This window comes from Procambarus clarkii, chromosome 23 (genome assembly GCF_040958095.1).
Source record: "Procambarus clarkii isolate CNS0578487 chromosome 23, FALCON_Pclarkii_2.0, whole genome shotgun sequence".
Classification (NCBI taxonomy): domain Eukaryota; kingdom Metazoa; phylum Arthropoda; class Malacostraca; order Decapoda; family Cambaridae; genus Procambarus; species Procambarus clarkii.
This window is the reverse complement of record NC_091172.1, coordinates 32,354,445-32,371,364: the sequence shown is the minus strand read 5'-3', so window position 1 is coordinate 32,371,364 and position 16,920 is coordinate 32,354,445. Positions and strand designations below refer to the sequence as shown.

Below are 16,920 nucleotides of genomic sequence, written 5' to 3'. Positions count from 1 at the left end.
CCGCACGCAGTAAACCTGAAACAGGACTAGACCTAAGTATTCCAACCTTTGTCCTCAAAACTACACCACTCAAAGAAACTAGGGCTGACACAAGAGCAAAAACTGGTGCCCATATAGCAGAAAGCTATATAGCGGAAAGCTATATAGCGGAAAGCATAACTGTAGTATAAAGAACTACAATATCTTTTCAACTGAGAACTATATGTATGGAGAGCATAAGTCATCCACCAGACAGTGTTACACTGTACTTGTCAGAATAAGGCTGGGACACCAGTATTATGGCTGGTTGCTGCCGTAATGACTCTCGGCAGTGAGCACTACTCCAAACTGCTGACGATGAGTCACAATAGCGTGGCAAAAGTAATTTGACCAGACCACACACTAGAAGGTGAAGGGACGACGACGTTTCGGTCCGTCCTGGACCATTCTGAAGTAGATGATCGACTTGAGAATGGTCCAGGACGGACCGAAACGTCGTCGTCCTTTCACTTTCTAGTGTGTGGTCTGGTCAAATTACTCCTCCAAACTCTAAGACCATGAGCTGGGACACACTTTTGAACACTATACTGGATTACTGGTGAGTGATCTTTTTTTTTTTTTAGATATATACAAGAGTTGTTACATTCTTGTACAGCCGTACTCATACGTCAGGCTGCGAGCAGCCTGGTTGATCAGTCCAGCAACCAGGAGGCCTGGTCGACGACCGGGCCACGGGGACGCTAAGCCCCGGAAGCACCTCAAGGTAACCACTAGTACGCGTAGCATTTCAGGCAGGTCCCTGGAATACGATCCCCGCCGCGAAGAATCGTTAAATCGTATCGTATTAATCGTATCTGTTATCAATGATTTTAGACCAAATGGTATGAGATGCACTGAGCTTTGTAACTATTGCATTCACTCGCGGATATAGGAAGATATTCTCTAATTTAATGGAAGGTTTGCTAGTACCGGCTAGTAGGTTAGATTCACATCCCATGTTTTTCTTCAATTCTATCCAATATCCCCAACTTTTGAGATGGGGATATTGCTTTGTTGAATGTTCTTTCACAAGCTCCTGTTATTAAATGCCAAACACTTTTGAAACATTCCGCAATTTAAAAACAAACATGCATTAAACCCAGAATGTCACTATTCCACAACTTATTTAAAAAAAAAAAAAAAAAGTACGTCTGATACCATACTACTTGTGAAGGAGGAAATGTATATGTTTATCTCTCTGAATGTTTGGTAATATGTTTATTGTTTGTGATGTGTGTATGTATGTATTTAAACGATGTACTGAACGGGGTGAGAATAGCTTGAGCTACCTCATCCCTTTGTGTGTATTTTACATCAATAAACTTATTTCAATTTCAATTTCAATTATTTAAAATTTCTGCCCGAAACGCTGCGCGTATTAGTGGCTTTACAATGAATGTAATTGCTATGCTATGTATCCTCACAATCCCAATGTACCGTCTTGTATATATATAAATAAAATAAAATAAAAAACAAAATACTTTAGCCTACCATTACCAACGTTTTCTCATACTCCGTCCCCGCAAGCATTCCAATACTCACGTATCAGTCTAAATATCCAATCCCCCACCTCCTTCGAAGAATTATAAATTAAAAGCCAATTACCTGTATTTTTCGAATTAATATTTAGAGATTTTTGTGACATTACTGATCATTGAAGATAAAAATGCAAAACTCAACAGAGTTGAAGCAGGAGTGAACGCGCGCCTCCCCCACCCTCCCTCCGTGAACAGCTGACGACAACAACAACAATGGCCAGCTCCAATGGATACTACTCGAAATTCTATTCGACTTTCTCCCGTTTCCGGAAAAGGAGCGTATGGAGTGACTCTGGTAGAGTGCTCTTGGGGATAAACGTGATTCAGCTGTTCGAAAACCCTGACGCCATCGACCGAGACTTGAGGACAGTGAAGCAGGCGGACGAAATCCAGAACACCGGCAAACACCGCCTGAAGCTCATGTTCTCTTACGACGAGTATGGGAACCTGAGCCCTGAGCTCTCTATGGTAAACACGGAGCTTGGACCAGATATACCCAGTCTTAAGGCCACGATGGCCGGCTCTCTTCTCAAACATGTATACCACAACAGTCTCCCTGGTAGCATCTAAATTGACCAAGTCTGGTATCTCATTTAAAGACTTTTATGCAGTCCGTCTAATTACCACAAGCTACACAAGCTTCACAAAGCTTCAGAAAGCTTATGTTAGTAATGAATAAATATGCTATATTTACTCATTATAATGTTGGTGCTGAATGTACAACATGAGAAAACATAATAAAAATATACTTTTTCAGATTAAAATTAAGAAATTAGACGAAAATAAAGAGCTGGTGACGCCAAATAAAGTCGACGATCCAAGCGTCGGTTAGGTTAGGTTAGGTCAGCCTAACCTAACATATCATATTTATTCATTACTAACGTATTGCCAGGAAGCTTTGTGAAGCTTGTGTAGCTTGTGGTAATTAGACGGACCCCTTTTATGTATTTATTGTGGGAGGGGGGGGGCCTGCTTCTCTTTCAGTTTTGCTCGTTTTGAGTGTGTTAGTCTTTGAACAAGAGCACTCCAATTGCCAATTGTAGTGACAAGTACAATTTCCACATTCCCTATATTAGACATCCATGATTTGAACAACAAAATTCTAAATTTTTTAACATTAAATCACTTCACAGTTACTGTATTATGTTATTTATTTCTGGCTAAGGATTAAATGTGTTCTTTAAACCTTATAAGAACAACATGTACAATTTTTCCCACCTCTGACTATCTCCGAGTCAATTGTAAAGCTATTGTTTAGTAGGCAAGACACATATATGGTATTTCTTAGCCAAATAAACAATTTGGCTTTTTCTTAATACTATACATTACAGTACAGTATTAGAAATCTATCTAGTCATTATCAGGAACAATCATGGATACGTATATAATGTTCTTGACATCCAAATTTATTCCTAAATACAATGTCTACTCTTAGCTTGTGATATCTTACAAATGCTATTTTCTTTATAGAAACTCTTTAATTACCCCTAGTATTTTTATTTTCTCCTTACCCCACCCCCTACCTAGTACCTAAGCACTAGTACACACGACATGTCCTTCCTATTTATAGCTAGCCATTTCTAATTTTGTACACCTTATAGTGTAGCTTTAATATTAATACCCTTATTACAACTTACCTCCCTACAGGTTGTGCAAGGTTGCATGTTGGGAGTTTTCACAGGATCAATAATTGGAGGTACTATCCACTCAAAAGAAAGTTTTGTTACATTTATTGAAAGAAACCAAGGAACTGCATTTAGAAGCAACTTTGAGGCACAAAAAGAATTACAGAATAAGGTAAGAGACAATGAAATTGTTGGTAATTAAGTGAGAATCATTACTGGCTGAGGACATCTTGCTGAAAAGTTTAAATCTTGTTGATACCTTTCACACGAGTTGCGTATATATACAGAATAGCAAATTTTATTCACAATAGCCCCTGAAGTGTAAATGTTAAATAATAATAATAATACTTGTAATCCATTCATCTGGGCTGTATGGGTCTCGAACGACTGTAAGGTCGTAGCACTATCGACTGGGCATTCCAGGTGAATGGAATGTTTATTTCCATGGAAGTGTGGATGACAATTTATATTACTTCCAAAAGTTATTTTTATTTGTTTTGTTTCTGCGTCCTTGTAAGCTGATGTATCCATTACAGTATTGTGAAAGTTATGATTTCTCACCACACATATATCACCACTTTTAAATTTCTGAGAGGGCACCCTTAGTAGCTCCATGACTTAAGCACTGGTTCAGCCACGCCTTAGGGAGATGCATCAGACCTCTGAGACACACCTTGCCTACTGGAAGCAGAGACCAGAATATGGTTTGCTCTACAAGGTGAGGGAAGCATGATGATCAGAGGACAACACAAAATTAAAAAGAAATAAAAAAACACCAGAAGACATGTTCAACAAAACATGCAATAGATGCAAGAAAATTAGGTACCCACACTACATAAGGCAAACAATCATAGCTGCTGGAAAATACTGTGATGCGCTGGATGTGACCACCAAGTAGCAGCCTAAGCCAGCCTAAACTCCAGTCAACCATTCCCCTCATTAACCAGCCACCCAAAGAGAACTTCCAGGCAATTATTTACAAAGTCTGCCAGTGGGCCAAAGAAAACAATGTTTGGTGAAGAAGTACCAAACATTGTTTGGTGATTCACCACACAAATCACAAGAATTCCAGCTGTTGTGCTATGGAAAAAAAAATTAAAACTGGAACCATATACAAAATGCAATAAAGTCATACTCAAGTGAAAGAAAAATTAAAACAGCAAAGTGATTATGCCAGATCTCTTATTTAAAAACAACAAAGTAACTATCTTAACTGCAACAAAAATTATAGGTTGGGTAACAAGAACCTTCACAGTAAGAAATTAGCATGTGATGACATTTTTAAAATATTATTCTCTGTGGTGGAAAAATGTTGCATATTAACTGTTCCATTTAAGACTGGAGAAGTTACTGGCCTGTAGAATGTACCATCAACATTCACTGTCTGAATTCATTGAATAAACACCTAATTACTGTGAATGCGAGAAAAAAAATCCTTCAAACTGTATTCCCTGGAATGCAGGCAAGAGATTTATAGATACTATAATTTACACCTGGAAAATATAAGATGGATCCATTCCAAATCTCCACACTGAAACAATTTCTTACAAGACCAGGAGGCATGACAGAATGTACAAAATAGACCTATTGAGAAGTTGGTGTAAAATGAGTACAGATCTGCACACTTAAAAAGCCTTGGGCCTATTATATATTTCTCTTAACACCCTCTTTCTAAATATAAGCAGCATTACTAACAGACCTCTAATCATGTTCAAGAGAACTTAATCAGACCATCAAAGCCAGAAAAAAAATGAACATACTATATATATACACATGGGCACCATACAACCGCCGCATTTGTGTATATATCTTAAGCAGCACATCGACAAACAGGAAAAGGTGCAAAGACATGCCACTAAGTGGCTCCCAGAACTGAGGGAAAAGAACAGCGAGGAGAGGTTAGAGGCATTAAATATGCCAAAACTAGAAGACAGAAGAAAATGAGGTGATATGATCACTATGTACAAAATAGTAACAGGAATTTATAAAATTAATAGGGAAGATTTCCTGAGACCTGGAACTTCAAGAACAAGAGGTCATAGATTTAAACTAACTAAACACAGATGCCAAAGAAATATAAGAAAATTCACTTTCGCAAATAGAGTAGTAGACGGTTGGAACAAGTTAGGTCAGAAGGTGGTGGAGGCCAAGACCATCAGTAGTTTCAAAGCGTTATATGACAGAGTGCTGGGAAGACGGGACACTATGAGCGTAGCTCTCGTCCTGTAACTACACTTAGGTAATTACAAACACACACACACACACACCTGTACTGTAAATAAAAAAAATCTGACACTTTGAAACTATTGTAGGATCAGAAAATTATAAATAACCTCTAGGTTATCTTATGGAAAAATGAACTACAGTTTGTAGAAGAAAAAAATCCTTCAAATATTATATTACTGAATAGATAATATTGATAGATTGTACAAACTATGGACTACTGTTCCCAGAAAGTCTTTTGTAATAATGGAATTCTAAAGGGCATTAAAAATCTGAAGTAACATAACTATATGCCAAATCTATCTTAGGTCAAGTATAGTACATCCTGTATATGTAATATACTAGGCCTAGGAAAAGTTTGGTTTTGGTCGCCTTCTTTCTTGGACCTTCTACAAAATCAATAGTATAAATGTTGTTGTTGTTGTCTTTTGTTTTAAGTAATCCACATTTTGTACTGACCATCAACAGTAGCTCTATATAGGTGCTCTAATTTTTGCAGGATAGGTTAGGAAGAAAAAAATAGGGCAACATTGCAGATACTTAAAAGTGGATATTTTTTAGAGAAAACCCTCAAAACACTCCTGCCACAAGTACAGCACACAGTGTAAGTCAAGCTCAGAATGAGTGGTATTAGTGATAAATAACACCCAAATACCTGTTTCACAAACCATGCAGCACCTCTCATCTAGGTAAACCCACACTAGCAAAATTAAAATTTAGGTATTTAAAACAATGTGCATGTGCAAATTTACTCTTTCTAGCTCATGCAGTGAAGGAAGCCCGCACTGTATTTCAGATTGACCATCTTCAAAATATTGTACTGTATATGAAAATAACAATGTGTTCTGTGAATCATTTTCCTCATTTTTAATTATACATTTTGTTAATATTGCTTGTAATATATGTGTATATGCCTAACAGGTAACTCTAGGATTTGGTCGAGGAGCATGGATGTGGGGGTGGCGAATAGGTCTGTTCACGGGATCCTTCGTGTTTTTTACTTCGACCATATCTGTTTACAGAGGGAAGTCTTCAATTCTGGAGTGAGTAAAAATATATTTTGTGTGATTATAAATGTGTTATATACAGGTACTAACCATTTTAGGGTAAATATCAAAGTTATATATTGTATACATATTAACTTCCCTTAAAATAAAGTTAGTGGATTTATCATATGTTGATCTCCAGGAAAATGCAATGATCATCAATGTTTAATATAGTTATTATTACCCGATTTTTATACAAATGAGTGTGGGTTATAATACATTACTGTATATGGTTGTAATGGGAGTTAAGCTAGACCCATGACATTTTTCTTGTTTTTTTTTTTCTAATGGCTTACTATATGATGAGATTATCATATACTAGTGTCAGCTGTTATAAGCACAACTTGATTTTCCCCTACTGGTTTGAAATTTATTTCTAGACATTACCATACAGAATAGCAGCGAAGGAGTGGTTGCAAGAGTTGATTTAAATGTAATAAAGTTGTACATAGCAATTTGTTTTGACAGGGACAACAGCCTGTGTGTGTATGAGTATCACTAGCACTTAAGGTACCTATTTACTACTAAGTGAACAGAGGCATTAGACGAAAGGAAATATGCCCATTTATTTATTACCCGGAATTCCCAATTGTGAGTCTAGAATAAACCCAACTGTATTACTGTACTCAGTCACGGTTATATGCGTGTTTTTTCACTATCCACAAACAACCTATCCTGAGCATCCCAACCTTTTGTGATATATGGAAAGTCAGCAAAATTGTACAGATCCACAGATCCCCCACATCCAGCTTCCTTTCAACATGAATGAAATACAGAGAGACATAATATCCGTTCCTTCCTTTCTCCACACCCCATACAGGGAGAGTGGCATTATTTACAACACCTGCACTTAGAGGGCTTAATATCCTAAACCTTAAAATATATAATTATAAACAAAACCAAGAAATGTTTCTCTAAACAACTAAAGCAAGGCAGTCAAATATTATTGGTACGTAAGGTTGCACCTCTCGGCAACCAAATTGATGGTTCAACTCTCCATGTTCAAAAAGAGTCTAATTAATGAAGTGATGGTACCTAGTTTCTTGTTCCATTTTGCCTGACTTTTTTGTTTTTGTTTTAGCTGATTTGTCCTAAACTTCAGATCACAACTTACCCCACAAGAGGTGTTAATAATAAAAAAAAAAAAACTTTGCAGGTACTTTGCAGCCGGTGGCATTACTGGGACTGCATACAAGTTGAAACAGGGACCTCGAGCAATGGTAGCTGGTGGAATAATTGGAGCAGCTCTTGGCTCTATAGCAGGATGTATAAATCTTTCACTGATGTATCTTACAGGTTTGTTGATGCATTAAATTTTGTTAGAACCTAATTATGAAGAATTTTACCATGGAGTGTCAATAATAACACATGCAGCCATAAAGTAATAGTTTTAAAGATTGTTAAACCATCATTTTTACCCGAAATCTCATGCAATAAAAACTGTTGTTCATGCACATGTAAACAGATTTAACAAATATTAAATGGATAAAACATTATCCAAGATATATAAAATATGAAACTGGTGTGTGAAACTAATATAGGCAGGAGGAAATGAAGGTGTAAATATGCAAGAATTATAGATCTTCCTTTTTTCTTTAAACTGCTAAATTAAATGTTTACAGTTTATTTAAAATTTCTCCAAGTATCAAAGAGCCTTAAAAATAAAAATTTTTAGTGTGATAGTCTTTATTTAATAGTATTGTTTGACTTGCCCACACAAGATACTACATGCAGAATAGATTCATGACATGCCTGTGATTTCATTCATAAATTGAGGCACACAATCAAACCTGTAACCACTGAACTCCTCAAGCACACCTATCTATTACAATTCATTCAGTAGTGCATGTCCATAAGGATTCAATTCAACTGTACAGCCTCAGTAGTTATTAATACTGTACTGTATTATAAACACAAATCTGTTTTCCCCTATGATAAGACTTGTTCCTTTCAAATACTCATACAACTCTTGTTATTACAAAGGCAAACACTAATAACATGTATCCATTACAGGCACATCAATGGAAAAAATTAGGTACTGGCGGTATGAATGGAAGGAAAAGTATCAAGCTGAGAAACTAGAAGAATTACGTAAGGCAAGAGTTGCTGAACTTAATTCACTCACCAAGGCTCATGAAGAAAGAACTAATACAGAAGAAATGGCTAGTAACACGCAAGACTTATTGAAAGGTATTGATGACAAGGAAGAAATAAATACCAAATAAACTGTGATAAAATAATTGTAGAATTCTGAAGATATTGGTTAAAGCTGTGTACTGTATTGAATAAAGCTGTATAATTCAATAATATTTTAAAATTTTCCTTGTGATAGGCTTAAAGTACACATAATTAATATTAATGATGGTGTAAACAGGAAAATAGGAAAATATTAGATACATTTATTTTATTTCATTAGTTGTATAGCACCACTACTGTAAATTTGTTGCTGGGCTCTAGCGAGTCACGAATTTATAACACGGCTCATATGTTACTATAATTTTTCAGGCCATGCCAATGCATCAGAATGTGTAACATGATAGTTTTCCACAAAAAACAATCCATGCATTTAGCACAGGGGATGTATTCCAGCAAGATGGAGCACTATATAGGGTCATTATAGCCTAGTCCCTCTGGAGATGCATTCTGGGCATCGTAATTTATTGTAACCAACATACTAGTTCCTAGTGTTATGTCAACAATAATACAGATGCTAAACATCATTACTAATTTTACAGTAACAATTAAGAACCACAGTTTAAATAATACTGAAAGTTAACTAATATCTCACCAATGCATAATGCAACCCCAAACATAGTGAACTTGACAGCACTAGAAGACAATATGAGTCATTTCTGAGAAGATTAGCCAGGTTGTGATTCATTCTTCTTAAAAGAAAGTATCAAGAGTTAATTGCTTTACCTGAAGTTGATCTATTAGTGGCAGTTCTTTGTAGCAAGAGATTGCATCAATAACAATTCCCTTTACTGCAGGACTACGGTCAATATCTGTCACTTTCACATTAGAGATTCAGGGCCAACTATGATCTTATTGATCTTTCTCAAAATTCTTGTGGTGTAGTTTTTTGGGTACAATCATCATCTGAAGTCATTGTTGTCCTCCACAGACTGCTGTTGTTCTAGTTCCAATGGCTCTTCATTGTAAAACTTGCCTGGTTAGACTAGCTTCTGAGCATTGTTAATATTAAATTAATTCATTCCAAGTTGTCCGGAAAGGGTAATGTCATTACAATCAATGATCCACTGCCCTACTTTCTTCCAGCCACTGTTCTTGCAAGTGTTAGTTCTGTGTCTTCCTTCCAGGATGCCCAATGTTTCTCATGATCTTCATAATGTCAAAGGGTTCCCGGAAGTCCTTAGCTGATGCTGATCTTTACTACATGTATCTATTTCTTCTGCTAATTCCTTGAAAATGCAATGGTGATGGTACAGCTTAAAATTTTATATGATTTTCTGATCCACTGGCACAATAAATGAAGTTATGTTCAGTGGAAGAACACTACTTCCACAAAAACTAATAAATTATATAGGCTTTCTAAGTTTTGGGATGACCAGGAAGATGTTTCTTAGAATACCACTACATTCATTAGGACATCATCAAATGGTAGATAAACATTGGGTTTTGCATGCACATAAAGCATTCTTTACTGGCTTTAAACCCTAAACTGCTTCTCTTCTCAGATGAAAGTTTGTAACAAAATATATGCTTTCAATAAAGGTTGGTTTAGTTCATACTGAAGACAAGCTAGGAATGATAGTTAGCATGCTCAATAATTGCCTTTGAGCATGGCAGGGAATTCAAGCATTGAATGGTGGCAACCCGTTCTCGCAAATTCGTAAAGTCAATATTGACTTAATAACTACGTGCATAGGTGATATACTAAACATAATAGATACCCTTAAAAAGATTCATAGAAAACACCGACCTTACCTAACCTTGTTAGTTTCTTAAGATAAGCATTTTATTGCTTCGTAATTACAATTATTACTTAACCTATACCTATTATAGGTTAGGTAATAATTGTAATTACGAAGCCATAAGAGGCTTATCTTAAGGTACTAACAAGGTTAGGTAAGGTCGGAGTTTTCTATGAATCTTTTTAAGGGTATCTATTATGTTAAGTATGTCACCTATGCACATATTTAATAAGTCAATATTGACTTATTAAATTTGCGAGAACGGGTTGATGGTGGTCAGCACTTGTTGTCTCACCACATGCAAATAGTTGTCGATCATTCACTTCTTTCTTTTATATGCATGTGAAAATGCTCTTTTCTCTTTCCAAGATCATTAAATGGTTACAAACAAGAGTAAAGGAAAATGCAGAAGGCATATTGGCCCATATGAGGTAGTTTCTAGTTATATGTACCCAAACTCATTCATATACGTGTATAACCTATGCTCGAAACAATCAAGCAATCACATGTTTGTTTTGTTACCCAGTAATTTGCTCCATAAATCAATCATTATACAATATTTCCAAACCAGTATTTACCCAGGTCTTTGCTGACACTAAACTTATCCATTTTATATACTGTATATTGTTTCGTGTTTTATTTTTTTGTTTATAGATTTATGGGGTCTGAGTCAACTTGACTCTAGAATGATGTTTTCATTATTTACATTTCTTTGAAATTTTGCCTTAAAACATAAGCATGGTGACTAAAAAAAAATTGGTTTAAATTTTTTTTAAATAATACAAACATACATTTTAAATAATTTTTTAAATCCATTTCAGATTTACAAATTTTACTGAGGAGTCATTTTGGTGGTTTCATTGAAAAAACAAGACACAGTTCTATAGTTGTGTAAAAGGAAATTTCTAATTTGTTCCAAATAATAATCATAATACAAAATCATGAATTCTGTATTTTGATTTTTTACCCAAAATTCTATCTTCATAATAAAACTCAAACACAAATGTAAAGCCTGCTGAGTTGTGTAGTGTGTGAAAATTTCCTTAACCACTGAATTGCGCAACATGCCTGCAGGCCCTCGACGGGGGGTGAGCAATGCGCCTCCGGGATCTTATATTTTTAGCGTATGATTCAAAACTCCCGCGGCTACATGGGGTTCACATCAGCTTCCTCCGAGTTCTTGTAAACAGATGCTATTTAAAAAAAAAAAATCATGGGCAACATTCCCGGGTGTGAGAGCCTCAGTACTGAGTGAGCAACCAAGGCTGGCGCACGCAGCATGAGCGCACAGCACTGCTGTTCATCTTGTGACCACAGCATCGCCTAATATGTCAAAATATATAAATAACTGGTATTATTTAGCCAAGATATTATTACAGCAGAGCCTGAGTGTGATAATGACTGTGTACAATGTTCAAATATCAGTGATTCAATGCTGTTCACGATGTTCACAGCGCTAGCCACAGCACTACAGCATTATTTCCTCCATCTAGGAATCTTCAAACGACTTCTTATGTTACGTTACAAAATAAACTTGTGGTCAATTATTCATTTACAGGATTTAGTGACCAAGATTGTGATAATAGCAGGATTGAGGTGATAATTAGTCCCTGTGCATAGTATTGTGGGAGGAGGAAGTTTGGTGAGGGAGGGAGGGAGGGAATCCAGATAGCGTCACTGTGTGTGGCAGCCACTCTTTGCTAGCTTAGTGGTTCAATATGGTGAACACATATGTACATGGGTATATACAATGTGTGTGTATATAGTGTAATAACAGCAACAGGAGTATGTTGGGTGGAGCCATTTTGGCGAGGGAGGTGGCGTCGTACTCGTAGCGACGTCTGTTGGCTGCTGTGTGATTTCTCGTACAGTGTATGGTGGCCACTATGCTGTTTGGATACAATACCAGCTTACTTGCATAGTTATCGTAAATAAAACATGTAGATACTGTATAGTGTGTAAATAGATTGTATATATATATACATAAATTAGCATGATACATTGAAAATATGTGCAAGATATGTGTACAGATGTGTGATGCACGTAACACAGTGTCTTCGGACAGTATGGATGTTCTACTGCCATAATGTAGTGTACGTGTACATTATACATAGGATTAGCACGAAAAAACAAAAAATGTATTTGGAATTGTACGCAAAAAATGAACAAAAATGCTGTATATTCGTGGCAACTCGCCCATCTTGAACAGGGCGCCCTACTGGCCCCGGGAGCGTACGTCACGAGCGACCGGGGAATGATGACGTCACGCGCAAACTTACAGACCCCATTGCAGCCAAAGTAAGTACAATTGAGAGTTTTTGTTAACATATCAATACTCAGGGAATGGTTTTGACAAAAAAAAAAAAAAAAAAATCCTGCACACGGGGGAGGGGTGCCATATTTGGAAGGCATGCAGCACAGTGGTTAAAATGGCAATAAACACAATTTACAAAATATAAAAATATCACAAAATTGACCGACTCCTTAACAACTTAAATATTCCACTTCAGACTTATTTTGATCTTTTCCACAGTTTAACTAAAAGAAATCTCTATACTCTACTTCAAATAATTTGATCTGTACTCACCCAGTGCTGTCCGGATCAATCGATGAGAATACACTGAACTCGGTTGCTGATATACCACGACGTTCATCACTAACCGAGCTCATTCTACTTAGCGGAGCCCCTGGCAAATCCTAGATAGAAAGAGATGACATTGTGAACTAATGTACATGTAATGTATGTAATAATAATAATAATAATAATAATAATACACAGAGAAATCACAGTGACATGATATACTGTATCAATAAGAAAATCCACAAGAGCCATGATGAAGACTCGAAGCTATGTGCTGGGTATTCCCAGACACACGCTCTAGAAGACTGGGCCACGATGTGGTAACAGAATTGCAACCAGGGGCTAGATTCATGAAGCAGTTACGCAAAGTACTTACGAAGGTGTATAGCTTTCCTAAAACTTTGACGGCTTTGTTTACATTTATTAAACATTTTACAAGCATGAAAACTTCATAATCAATTGTTGTTATCGTTATGAACAGCCTCCTGGTGCTTCGGAGCTCATTAACTGTTTAATAATTGTAAACAAAGCCGCCAAAGATTGACAAAAGCTGTACAGGTTTGTAAGTGCTTGCGTAACTGCTTTATGAATCTGTCCCCTGGGGTTCTCCTGAACCCACGAGAGGCTTCCACTAAAGCCAAGCCAGGGTTTCACACAATTCCCCCCATGCACTCTGGCTTCTGTCATCCAGGAATTCTACCTCTGATGCCCCTTTTTCAATACACACAGAAATCACAGTTACGTGATATATCAATGAGAGAATCCACGGGAGCTGTAAAGAGGCTTCAAACTCATGTGTTGGGTTCGAATCCCAGTGCACGCTCTAGACGACTAGATGTGATGTGATTTTTAAGTAAATTCAGTATGAAAAAGCATGAGAAATGAGCCACTGCATTAATCTAAAAACATTCGGAAGTGGGGCTAAGAGCCTAGCTTGGCCCTACAATCACATCTAGGCAAGTATAGTGCTGACTCAAAGAAAGATACATCACCTAGAAGCCTGCCATTTAACTCCAATACAGGAGAGGTTGGGGGAGAGAGTAAACAGTCAAGAAATCTCCCAGCTCTACTAGCGGAGAGCTGGGATCGAACGAGACTGGGTTTACCTCCAAACTCTTAAAAACGTCCAGGACAATTGGCAACATACGCCAGGAATTAGAGTGGAACCAGTCACATAGGTGCCTGTAGAAGAAACTCACCTGCATAGGTAAACAGGCTCGTCCATGAGTGGCCCATAAAGCCAGAAGTAGACCCCATCCATTGCCAATGCTGTTGAAACTGGCCAAGGCATAAACCCAAATGAAATTGCTCACAAAGTACAAGGCAAATGGCACTACCATAATGCCACCAGGGACTCTCGAGTATTGGTTAGGTAGGTCACATGTAAAAGGTTAAACATCCATTTATATCGGATGTATTTCTTGTGTTTAATGTCCAAATATTTTAAGTGTATGTTTACTTGCCCAAATATACATGCAGAAGTCCATCAAGATTAGGTCTGTGTGTGTACATGAACATAAATGCATTTTTAGTTCATTTTTGGAGAGCCATTTTCCCTGATACAGTACAAAAAAACGAGAAAAGTCAAGATACATTTCAATTACATTCAATTTCAATTTAAAATTACAATTTCAAACCACAAACCTGTGGCAAAAACATATATATATATATATTTATTTATTTGTAATGTGTAAACTTTAAATGTCTAATTACAAATATCAGTACAAATGGAACATGTCACATTTTCTTTAAGTATGGACACAAAAGCTGACTGGCTAAACTGTAGCACCTGCTTCTCTCAATGATTGCAGCAGAGGCCAATTAACAAACAATTTATAGTGGCTAGGATAAAACATATTTTATATGAATTCAGCTTATTCAAAGTAAAATGAAATAGAATGGCTTTGAATCACATAAAAAGACATTTGGTTTGCACATATTAATCTTGTTAGGTGTGGATAGATTAGTTAGATGTTTTGTAGTTAAGAAACAACAACTAGAACATACCTGATGCAAGGATTCATCAAAAACCAAGGAATTATTTCCACTGGGTCCTCCATTCTGGAACATGTGGACAAACTCTTCGAAGCTGATCCTCCCGTCACCGTCAACATCCAGCCTGCTGAACAGCTGTTCCAACACCTGCAATCCAATATCACCACAAAATATAATACTCTATGTTTAACAAATTATTTTCAAATTTGTATTTTACAACCTTTTAATATGCATATGTATGCTGATGTGTGTAATATATTTTAAAACACTGTAAAATAACAGAATAAAATAAATATACCAGGATTTTTTTTAACTTAACACTTTGGCGTACCCCGCGCGCCACCCCTCAACTGTGCGATTTGGGTTCCCAGGGTGTCACGGGAGGGCGCGTAAATTCTGAAAAGTGTATACTCTCTTCAACTTTGTCACATTAATTCTTGTCCTACGAGATTAAATTTGGTATCATTGGGTTCGCAATAGAATTCTCTACAGCACTAAATGCCTATAAACTCCAAAAGCCCGGCTAATTACCCACAGCAAACAGAGAAAGTGCGAACGAGTTACACAGGAGCGCGCAAACGCAATAAAATGTTTTCACTATTTTCACTCTGGTCACCTCAATTTTCGTCCTAGGTCTTTCATTTTGGTCTCAATGGGTTCGCAATATAATTCTCTAGAGGAACATTAGCATATAAAATAAAAAACCTGGTCACGCTCCAACCGCCGACGAGTTGAAGACGGGCCACGCGTTAGCTGCGAGTGAGCGCTCAGACGCCTTTCAGCTACACTCCCAATTCCCGCCTTTTTCAAGCCTTTCTTTCGCAATTTTCTTCCTGGAAGGGTCTTGTTCATGATCACTATCCATCGTGGAGTAAGCGCAGATAGTTTCTAAAGCCGCAGTAAGAAATATAGCCACTGGAAAATAGCCGAAAATGTTCACACGTTTGAGATGCGAGGGGAGGCGACATCGGTCATAACAGTGGAGCAAAAACAATGGGCCTGACGGCGTCTTAATTCTCATACTGATATTCCTTTCTCTCTTTATACAGTGCTATTTACCTCTCAACCACTCTTCTCCCACTCATTACTCTCTTTTTTCCATACTACCATTTTTATCTAACACTGCCCCCTAGCATTTAAAACTTACTACAGGTACCTCCTACTATATCTTCTAATGTAATATGTGCAAGAGAAGAGAGTTGAAGATTAATGTATGAAAAAGTAAGATTATGTAATTTGAAAGAAAGGAATGAGATATCATTGTTTTTCATCCTATAGTTCAAATCACTATCTTGTCACTCTATAAGAAAATACAAAAGCCACAACATCTCATTCCATTCCCTCAAATTCCTGTAATCTTACTTTTCCTACATAACTTTCAACTTTCTTCTCATGCACACAGTATGAAATTAATTCAAAATATTTTGTAATTTCTCTTCATTCTAAGCAAGGAATGATGTAGCACCTGCATGAAAACATGTCGATAACAATTTATCCCTATCACATACCACTTGCACTCCTACTCCAAGGACACCATGAGCAAAGCTCTCATTCTGTAACTACATTTAGGTAATTACACACAAATTATGTGGAAAGGAATTAAAGAATTTGTACAGTAAACTGTTGCCAGAGGAACACATAAAGAACATTGTGAGAGGAGCATGTGTGTAGCTTTCCAACTTCAGACTTGCTTTTAATTATATGGATGGAGAAATGCTAAAGATACTGTTCATGATTTTTGCGAGACCAAAATTGGAATACGCAGCAATTGTCTGGTGCCCATATCTTAAGAAGCACATCAATAAACTGGAAAAGGTGCAAAGACATGCTACAAAATGGCTTCTGGAACTGAAAAACAAGAGTTATGTGAAAAGGCTATAGAGGCATTAAATATGGCAAAACTAGAAGATAGAAGAAAAAGAGGGGATATGATCACCACTTACAAAACAGGAAACGACC

General features: G+C 36.8%; 2 protein-coding genes across 13 annotated transcripts in view; one reads left to right on the top strand and one right to left on the bottom strand.

Annotated features, from left to right (window-relative positions):
* LOC123763986 (ninein-like protein) overlaps positions 1-16,920 on the bottom strand; it is a 103,003-nt gene that overhangs the window by 81,091 nt on the left and 4,992 nt on the right. For all 12 annotated transcript variants that reach the window (XR_011229457.1, XM_045751383.2, XM_069330113.1 and 9 more), the window contains exons 5-6: positions 14,974-15,108; positions 12,973-13,082 (exon numbers count right to left, since the gene is read on the bottom strand). Coding sequence is in view for 11 of the 12 variants with exons in the window: in XM_045751383.2 (XP_045607339.1) it covers positions 12,973-13,082; positions 14,974-15,108 (245 nt within the window). In the remaining variant the exon portion in view is untranslated. The remainder of the gene's footprint in view (positions 1-12,972; positions 13,083-14,973; positions 15,109-16,920) is intronic.
* Positions 1,726-8,757, top strand: 140up (RPII140-upstream gene protein). The gene is made up of 5 exons (XM_045751395.2): positions 1,726-2,024; positions 3,204-3,353; positions 6,326-6,447; positions 7,607-7,746; positions 8,464-8,757. Exons 1-5 carry the CDS (start codon positions 1,770-1,772, stop codon positions 8,673-8,675), a joined length of 879 nt encoding a protein of 292 aa, XP_045607351.1. The 5' UTR covers positions 1,726-1,769; the 3' UTR covers positions 8,676-8,757.